Source organism: Nannospalax galili, unplaced genomic scaffold (genome assembly GCF_000622305.1).
Source record: "Nannospalax galili isolate Female #2095 unplaced genomic scaffold, S.galili_v1.0 scaffold18, whole genome shotgun sequence".
Lineage (NCBI taxonomy): Eukaryota > Metazoa > Chordata > Mammalia > Rodentia > Spalacidae > Nannospalax > Nannospalax galili.
In genome coordinates, this window is record NW_008346548.1 from 11700241 (window position 1) to 11710180 (window position 9940).

At 40.5% G+C, this 9940-nt stretch overlaps 1 protein-coding gene across 25 annotated transcripts in view; it reads left to right on the forward strand.

Moving 5' to 3' along the window:
* Positions 1-9940, forward strand: part of Kalrn (kalirin RhoGEF kinase) — a 700573-nt gene that overhangs the window by 328229 nt on the left and 362404 nt on the right. For all 25 annotated transcript variants that reach the window (XM_017800540.2, XM_029568193.1, XM_029568189.1 and 22 more), the window contains exon 10: positions 9684-9806. In XM_017800540.2, coding sequence (XP_017656029.1) covers positions 9684-9806 — 123 coding nt within the window. The remainder of the gene's footprint in view (positions 1-9683; positions 9807-9940) is intronic.

Here is a 9940-nt window from a genome sequence, read left to right on the forward strand (position 1 = left end):
TATAGCTTTTACTTTGTGGACTCTTGTTTGCCAAAAAATGTCTGAAAGGGATTTGAGGATATTTTTAAAATTCTAGATAGTCAGCCTTTTACTAGCTCTAGTGACCATAGCTCTAAATTAGTCAGACTAAAATAGTTTATCATCAGATAAACAGTTTGACAGCTTTGCATAGTAAAAAGTGAGCATGGCAGGTTGCTCTAAAAATGATCAGCAATAAGAAGGTGACCAGAACATGATGGGTTTGGAAACTAAGTCTTCCTATAAAAAGGAAGGATTAAAGTCCAAGAAGGAAAGGCTTGCAGCATCTTATGCACCCAGTCAGATCTTCATGATTTGAAACAGACCATTTCTATAGTGAGGATTTTGGGAAGGAGAGTCAAACAACAGAACAAAGTTTGGTTCTAACTCTTGATGTTAAATATGCCCATAAAAGTTCTCTTGTTCAGAGCTCAGGATTCACCATCTATATGAGAAATATGATTGGACATCTAATCCCTTCACTTACCTTTTCTTATTTGGTCTCCTAACACTGTGAGGCTAGTGACAGTTTGGTCTCCACCCTTCTGAGAATTAAATTGAGACTTAGAAAGGTTAAGTAAACTTACTTTGGTTCCACAGGTAGTGGCAGATCATGGCGTCAAACCCAAGTCCACCTGAGAGCAGAGATCATGTGGTTGCCCTCTCTGCTATGCCACAGCACTAGGCTGAGTGGTGAGAATAAGAAAGACACAGCCCCTGATCTCAAGGTGATTAGCATTTGGTGCTAGACTATCACCAATCAAAGAGCCCTGGTAGATTACTTGATTCCAAAGAATGAGACTTGCCTAATGTTTTGCTACTGACAACCTGAGATTAATCCTCTGTGCCACAAAAACAAGTCACATTCATATCCTGCCATTTTTCCATGTATCTCACCATTGAAAGATTGCCCTCTTACAATTATTTTTCTGTAATACAAATTCCCAAACAATTACTCATGTTCTCATTTTTATAGTCAAGGATATCACACTCCATCCTTTTCCCCTTGTTAGAAGAGAACAGTGGATGCCACTCCTCTCTACTTGTTCCTTTGCAGGGTAGAGGCTGGCTTCTGACATGTTCATATCCTTCTTTCCCAGGAACTTCATAGATCCCTAGTACCCTCTTCTTCCTGGCTGCCCATTTCCTGTCCTACACTCACCCTGCCTTTCCTGTTCAACTTTCTACCTATCTTGTTTCCATTCCCCACCATAGCCTTTTTCCATGGTGTTTGCTCTGCTCTTTACTTTTCTGAACACAAATGCTATCCTGGCTGAAAAGTAGTCGTTCCATGGTAAGCACCTTGCAGGGAAGAACCAGCACCTCCCCCAGCTGTGTGGAAAGTGGGTTGGAGTGTAGGAGACGGTGAGGGGAGGAAGTCTCTTCCTAGGGGATACTGAATCTTTAGACTTGCTTGGTGCATAGTTTCTATTTAATGTCCTCAGTGTCTTTTAATTACACTTATGAGTAACAAGACGGTCACTATTCAGGATCACCTCTTTCTGATAACCTATTTTGAGTTCATGGTATTACTAACAGGGAGTAATGGAGGATTTTGAGCTGAGAAACATGGTCAGAATGAACTTGGGTCATCTGATAAGTAGACTAGGATGAAGTAGGGAAAGACTGAAAGCCATAGTAATGGAATGTGGCCTTAGAGCATGAACAAGGATAATTGGACTCCATAGATCTGAGAGCATTTATTTAAAAATCACTAAAAAGTGCTGTCCATTTTGTTAGAGAAACAAAGGAGATGCCAAGTGAACATGGAACTGTGTTTCTCAAAGTCTGATCCTTGGGTTCCTAGCGTTAAAGTCAGCCAGCTGAGCAGAGTGGGGGGCTTCTTAAACATGTCTTCGGGTCCTATTCCACACTTTTTGATTCTGAATCTAGAGATGAATGATGCCTATATTTTAAAAGAACTTGAGATGATTTTAAAGTTCAGAACCTCTGACAACAATTTCAAACTTTAGTGAGAAGGGGGTATCCCAACTTCAGCTCAGTTTGGGATGTCAGGAGCCATAGTTATGGATAAAACTTGAAGTCTGGGAATCTGAGCTGTCTTCTACCTAGCATGAGTCTGTCAGGAGAAAAGATTGCAACTCTCAGAGAAAGTACAAAGACTGTATCTGCTAATGAGTTTTAGCTCAGCCCTCCCAGAAAAATGATGGCTTCTCCTGCCATAGCAGGACATTTATTTTGAACATACTTGTCCCAAAGAGAGGGCAGAAAATGGGTTGCTGATAATTGAGTACTTCAAGTGCTGCCTGCGTGTTCTCAGGTCACTGTTTGACTGGTGCTTGTGGTCCTGGCTGTTCTTTGGAAATAGCACCCAATGTGTCCTTTGAATAGACAAGAGTAATGATTTGATGGATTCTCCCTGATGCTCTTGCATATTCTGTGTACTTGAGCCTTTAACAACAAAATGTGTTCCAGACACCTGCTGGTACATAAACCACCTCAGAATGATGACTTCTTACACAGAGGGGTGGGGAGCTGGGATACTGACACAAAGGAGTTCCTTGGTGTCCTCAACTCATCACATGCCTTGTTTGTCTTATCATGGGTCAAATTAGCATCCAAACTTAATAGACTATTTTGAATAAGGAGATTTATCAAAGAAAGTCAGAAGAGGGAGTCACAGAATTCCAAATATGGAGTTCTGATTCCATATTTGTTTTCAAAAAGCTCCATCTCCTTTCATGGTTTTTACTGTTATGTCATATTTTTAGTTCACCCATTTATTCAGCATTTAGAACACAGCAGTGAACTAAACAGAACCTCTGTCTACATGGAGTTTATACCACAGGTAGAAATAGAACAGTGCCCAAACCAAGCACATATGTGTGGGTACATGTGTGTGTGTGCTCGTGCATGTGTGCATGTGTGCGTGTGTGTGTTACACTGCCATATTGAGCAATGTAGAGAGCTGGATATGGGGATGGCCTTAAGAAGAGGGTCCAGAACTGGCCTACAAAGTGCTTGAAACCAAGATTGCCTCCCAGCCGTTCAGTTGTACTCTTGGCAACTGTTCAGGGAGCAGTAGTTTCCTTCAAAAGGACAAATCCCTCCTCCTTGGCTATGAGCAGGGACTGTTTCCTGCCTTGGAGACATTTCATCTTGATTGTTTGTTAGATGGAATAAACACAATTAGAAAGAAAGGGGTGGTTAAGAAACCACGAATAATTAGCTCTCTAACTTGGTTCAGGATGTATCTCTTAGAGAAGACTGTTCTAGGCAAAGACTAATAATTTCTGGTTGAAATGTCAGGGCAGGAGAAAGGAACAAGAGTTTTATAAGTTGTTACAAGACTCTCTCCCCACTATAGTGGTGAATCCGGGCTGACCTAAATGTTATGCAGTGACAGGGAAAAATTGGGCTTCTCTAGAATGAGGTGGCTCAACAGAGAGAACAGGAACCCCAGCTACAGGTATATGTGCCACTCTGTGGCCATAAATACCTACTGCCCATGCCCCAAGCAGGAGGTACAAGTAGGGAAGCTGTATGGTTGGAGAGAGAGGTGGATGGGATTCAATGTGGAAAACCCCATATTCCTTTCATTCTCCTAGGAACTACTGGCCAAGTGGGACAGTGGAGAGGGCAGAGAGAAATACAAAGAGGCAAGTTTGAATGCAGACTGTGAACAGTGGGAATATGGAGGAGGTAATACTCACCCCCAGATTTCTATACTGGAGGGATAAGTTTGAGTTCAATTGGGCATGTACTAAGCAACCACTCTGTGTCGAATGCTGTGCTGTATCCTGGGATTATGAGGAGGGCACAGTCCCAAGGAAGAGATAGGTCCATGGACCATAATAATAGGTTGAGTTTTCCTTACATCTTATTTTTTTCTTTTCTCACATGGAGTAGTGGGTTTCATTGCGGTATTTTCATACCTATGTGTCATTATACTTTGTTTTAATTAGTAATTGTGGTTTAGGTGTGGTAGCATATGCCTATAATCCCAGGACTTGGGAGATAAGGAAAGGAGGATCAGAAATTCAAGGATAGCCTTAGCTACATAGTGAGTTTGAGACCAGCCTGGCAACATGAAACCCTGTCTCAGAAACCAAACAAAAGTCAGAGAAGAGAAATAGCCATTCTACCTTGGATGAGTTATTAAAGGATAGCCTAGTCTATAGATAGTGATTTTAGGTGTAGCTTAAAGGATGAAGAAGAGGCAGCTATGGATGTGAAAACCAGGAGAAAAATGATTAGATTGTTCAAGAGAAATGAAACACTGGGAACAGAGCTCAAGAGAGCAGGGTGTGGAGAAGAGGTGGGAACTCACTAGAAGTGGAGTTGAAAGTGAGTGGGGCCAGTCAGCAGATTTTGTGGGTTTTGTATGTCCATTGTAACCAGCCTTTCAAAACTACACAGTGGAGACGTCTGTCAAGAAAGTAGGAATTCATTCCATTAAGTCAGAAGTTGTATTTTTAGAATGGATTTGGCATCCCTGATTTTTTTTTTTCGCCAGTTAGTGCCAGCTACATCAACAACTTAATCATTTATTTCTAAACCTTAATATATAAATTATATCTTTGGAACCAAAGACAAGCTTGCCACATCCAATTAACAATTGTCATTAGAGGATACCTCCCACTCAAGTTCAGGGTCACAAGTGTCACTGTCATTATGAAAGCACTGTGAGTGTAGATGGAGAGATTAAGAAGTCTATCATCTCTGCGCTAGTCTACCTCACTCTTGATTCTGTCTGGTGACCAGTGCTACCCTCCATTCACCTTTAAGCCATGCCCCTGGGGGTTGACCTTACCACGCTCTACATCAACCCCACATCCAGTCACCAAATCCTGGCAGTTGTTTCCCCAGATCTGAGCAGCCACTACCTCTTGTCAGAATTTCTGCTTTTGTCTCATTTTCTAACCTTTACTCTTGCTTTCTCCAGTTGATTCTCAGTAAAGTACCCAGAGCAATAGTTTATCAGTGGGGATCTGATGGTGTTTCTCTCTGCTTTTTCAGTAAGTGGTTCTCAGAATGGGCACTGGAATCTTTCATTCAGCACAGAAGAACTCATTGTAGTTTGTTCAGACTTCTCTGAGCTATACCTGTTCACTTCCTACTAAAGCCATGCAGGTCTCCTTTCCTTTTCTAGGTTAGTTAGGTCTTATTCCCTCTTGGATCGCAGCAAAACCTCAGTTCTTCAAAGACCTTCCTTGACTCCATCTAGAAAGCATCTTACTATTGGCAGTTTTCAACTTTTCAGTTAATGAAGAGTTGTGTGATTTAGTGACTAGTGTTTGTTAGACTGAGTTCCGCCTGCTTATCTGCATCCCCATGCCCATGGGGTGGCTCTAGTGCCTTGCATTAGGGTACAGTAAGACTAATAAATAAACATTGGAATATGTGAATATTCATGTTCCATACTTCTTTGCTATCTTTGGCTACTTTAGACAAAAAATAAAAAGAAAGAACTGAATCTCTAGTGCTGGACATGCTTAAACACCAACTCAAAACAATCAGCAAATCCAGATAGCTCTCATCCTTTCCCACCGTGGCTGTAATTGGTCATGGAGTATTTCAAGTATAACCTATTCTTATGAGAAAAATTAAACAGGGGGAAGGGAGCAAGGACTCCCTTGCTGGGTATTTATACTTAGGTAGGCGCCAAGGTTTAGCTGAAGTCACTTTCGTCTTCATTGACATTCTGACACTGGGGCCTGGCTCACCTCAACTAGCTCACCAGAAACTGAGGGATGTCCAGCATCCCAGAGCTGCATGTGAATTTCCGGTGTGTAATGTAATTGTCAACATTGCCAGTGTCTGCTAAGAAACATGTTTCCCTGTTGTGCCTGTCTGCCTGGGAAGCTAGGTTTCACTCCAGCACTGGAGGACATGGGATCAGGATCAAGAGAGCATGTTATCTCCATATATATATCAAGGGATAAGGGTTCCAGCTGGATCATCTGAAACCAAATAGTCAGAAATCAGCATTTTAAATAGCACCTCACGTATGTACCTGCCCTTGGGTACTTTTTTTTTATGTATTTCCAAAATAATTTTATTCATTTGCTAAATCATTTGCTCTTTTATTTGTTAAATTGATTTCTACGTAATTCTGGAATCCTTGTCTTGGTGTCACATTTTCCCCACAGCTTCAGTTCTTCTGGTAGAAGCTGTACTGAGTGGCTACAAGATAACATCACAGAATAACCGAAGCTATGTTAAACTGAGTAAAAGCTTCTCACATATAAAATGGACTTTTAAGTGATGAAGCATAGTTAATCCAGTAAACTAAGCGCCCCTAACTGAAAATGAATTGATGTTTTAAAGAAAGTAAAATAACTTTAAAAGGAAACAACTTGCTCTTTTAAAAATGTCTTAAAATTGTAGAATCACCCCCATGCAGTGCAAAAATGGAACTATGTGTGAGCCAGTGCTTAAAAAATTCCTTTTCAACCAATATGGTTTAGAATGACCAATTTTCTTAAAGCTAGAGATAAAAAGTAAAATAAAAATTCTGTGAGGTTGAGGAGACAGCTCAATTAGTAAAGTTCTTGCCTTGGAAGCATGAGGACCTGAGTTTGATTCCCAGAACCAGCATTAAAAAAACTAGGTACAGTCCTGTATGCTTGTGATACTAGTGCTGGGGAGGCAGGAACAGGCTGATCCCAGGGACTTCATGGCAAGAGTATAGTCAATTTGGCAAGCTCCAGGCTTCCAAGAGATCTCATCTCAAAAAACAGCATAGAAATTCCTGAGGAATGACACCCAAGGTTGACCTCCAGCTTCCACATGTGTGTATACACATACATGCACATGCACCCACCAACACACAGATACCCTCACACATGGGAACATACACATATATACACATACAAAAAATATTATGAAAACATTGCAAAATAAACAGGTCACATTCAATTGCTCAAAACTAAATTTTTAAAATTAGATTTCTGTCTTAATATCCAAAGTATTCAAGAAAAGTTACAGAATAATTCATATATATATATTTTTTTTAATTTTATTTATTATTTTTATTTTATGTGTATGCATGTATTGCCTATATGTAGGTAAGTGCACTCATGTCGTGCAATGCCGGCAGAGGTCAGATGAGGCTGTCGGATCCCCTGGGACTGGAGTTATGGACAGTTGTTAGCTGCCATGTGGGTGCTGGGATTCAAACCCAGGTCTCCTATACACATAGAGGTCAGAGGGCAAGCTATATTCAGTCCAGCCCATATATATATATTCATATATATATATAGAGAGAGACATATTGTAAAATATACAAATATGTATATTTTATACCAGGCTAGCAAATGACTCAGCAGATAAGAGCACTTGCCACCAAGCCTGTCAATCTTGAATTCCACATGGAGAAAGAAAGAACTGATTCCTACGAGTTGTCCTCTGAGTTTCAGACACGTGCCATGGCACATACATATATATTCATATATATATATAGAGAGAGACATATTGTAAAATATACAAATATGTATATTTTATACCAGGCTAGCAAATGACTCAGCAGATAAGAGCACTTGCCACCAAGCCTGTCAATCTTGAATTCCACATGGAGAAAGAAAGAACTGATTCCTACGAGTTGTCCTCTGAGTTTCAGACACGTGCCATGGCACATACAGAACCCTTTTTAATGTTTAAAATTAAAAAATAAAAATTTAAAAATTAGCCCCAAACATCAATTCATTTTCAGAAGGAGCAAATGAAATTTTAAATAGTGTCAAACTCCTAAAACCTCACTAAACTTGTTCCATAACATTATGAGAAACCTTGTGGCTAGAAGTATTTGTCTTTATATGCTGAAGCTGACAATTCCCTTTATGCTACAGAACTATGGGACCAAGTAAAAGTATACTCCTGATCTTTTTGGTAGATAGTTCACTGTAAATAATTCTTAGAAATACAAGCTTTTCTAGGAAAGAACATTCAGAGTTCTTTAAGTCCTTGTTGCTTTTTCAGAGTTTGAAAAGTTGGAAATCTAGCATGACCACAATTTCTTTTCACAAGTATACCTCCAGAATGTCTCTAAGCGTGTGTCAGGGGGCAGAGTATTTTACATAAAGTGTTTTAAATCTCTGTGCCTAATGCCCTAATGCTTAGATTAATAGTCATGACATGGGGGTGGGTCTTTTCTTCCTCTTAACAGGTGACTAATTACCTGATTCTTCATCCTCATCACATGGATGTTTGATGAACCTCAGTTTTACATTCCCACACATTTTTCTCTGAATTTGGTGTGGACTCTGAAACTGGCAGGGGAGACTTTGAAGACTCCCATATTTTGCCTGTTACAGGAATTAATTTATCCCAAGTGTCTGAGGAAATGATGCCAGAAGCAGAGTCCCATGAGGCAGAGTCTCATACATGTAGTCTATGGAATGATTCAGTCTACCTCTGTCTGTGACAAGAAAATCAGATAAAAACAGGAATGAATTAGAGCATTCTTTTAAATAGATCTAGTTTATTTGAATAACTCTCTTTTTAAGAAAAGGTCCTCTTAGAGTCTAAGAAAGCTGTTGCATTATTAGTCAAATGTTTAGTTAATGGCAAGACCTATTGGAGTGGAAAGGGCACAGTGGAATGGTGGCAGGAGCATCACAGACATGGCTATACTGTAATTCTGATTTAATTGTAACCACCTAATTTACTGAGTGTCAGTTCTTCAGAGACCAGAAAATGAGCTGCTTCCTATTTCCCTGAGACACCTTCATTTTTGTGAGGCCATTTGTGAGAATGTAAAATGGATAGTAAAGTCTTTGGCCTGCTCAGAGTTCCTATGCACCTTCCAAGGAGTTCCTGAGGGAAGCATTTTCTCACCTTAGCATCTCCTTACTTGTCCCTCTACTGCCCCAGCTACCACTGCTCCATGTTCTCTAAACACTGAAGAAAATATCTTTAGGCCAAATTACTAGATTTTTAAGGCTGAGAGAATATGGGATCTCTTCTACATGCTAGAAAGCTAAATACTGTGGATCTTAGGATACAGACAGCTTAACCTACTTCATTGGTTTGCTTGTTTGTTTGTTTGGTTGGTTGGTTGGTTGGTTGGTTGGTTGTGTTGGTTGGTTGGTTAGTTAGAGAGAGGTGGAGAGAAGACAGAAGAAGCTATTGTCCAGGGAGCAACTATCTTAAGCATCTGGCAGGGGGCTGAACATTGAAGGGCATCAGGAGTATAGTGACAGGATCCTTGTGACCGGTCACCACTTCTGTGACCATTTTTATGGTGAAATAAGGGGTGAATGGTGAGGGTCGAGTCTCCCTCATTGCTGTTACCTAATTGCCTACCAATGTGGTTGACTTTACATGGTGAGGTAGAAGTAATGAGGAACTTCAACTATGTCTGATAGCCTGTGTAGCTTGTTTAAAATAATGGATTATCATGAGGGAGGCCCTTGGTTCAGTCTTCAGTACCAAAACAAGAACAACAAATAAATAAAATAATGGAGTAACTAAGGCTAAAAAGACTGAAAAAGTAATGGAAAGCTATTCTAGAGCTCAAAAAGGCTGAGTTGAATTTAGTTAAGTGTGGGTCTACTCTGTTGCCAATGACTATGCTCAAGTCACTTGTATTTACAATGGATTAGACATTTTCACCTGAACTACTGCTCTCATATTGGGTGAGAAAGACTCAAGGCACATGTCATTCTTTCTAAGAAGTCATTGTTTCTTTCTTCTTTGGTCAGGTGTTGGACTGGATTGAAAACCATGGCGAGGCCTTTCTCAGCAAACATACTGGGGTCGGGAAGTCCCTGCATCGAGCCAGGGCACTGCAGAAGAGGCATGATGACTTTGAAGAAGTGGCTCAGGTAAGACACTGTGTATTTGTGTGTGTGTGTGTGTGTGTGTGTGTGTGTGTGTGTGTGTGTGTGTGGGGGGAGGGAAGGAAGCAGAAGGCTGTGGTTTGGGCGTTTGATGACAGTGTGTTGTTAATAACTGGACG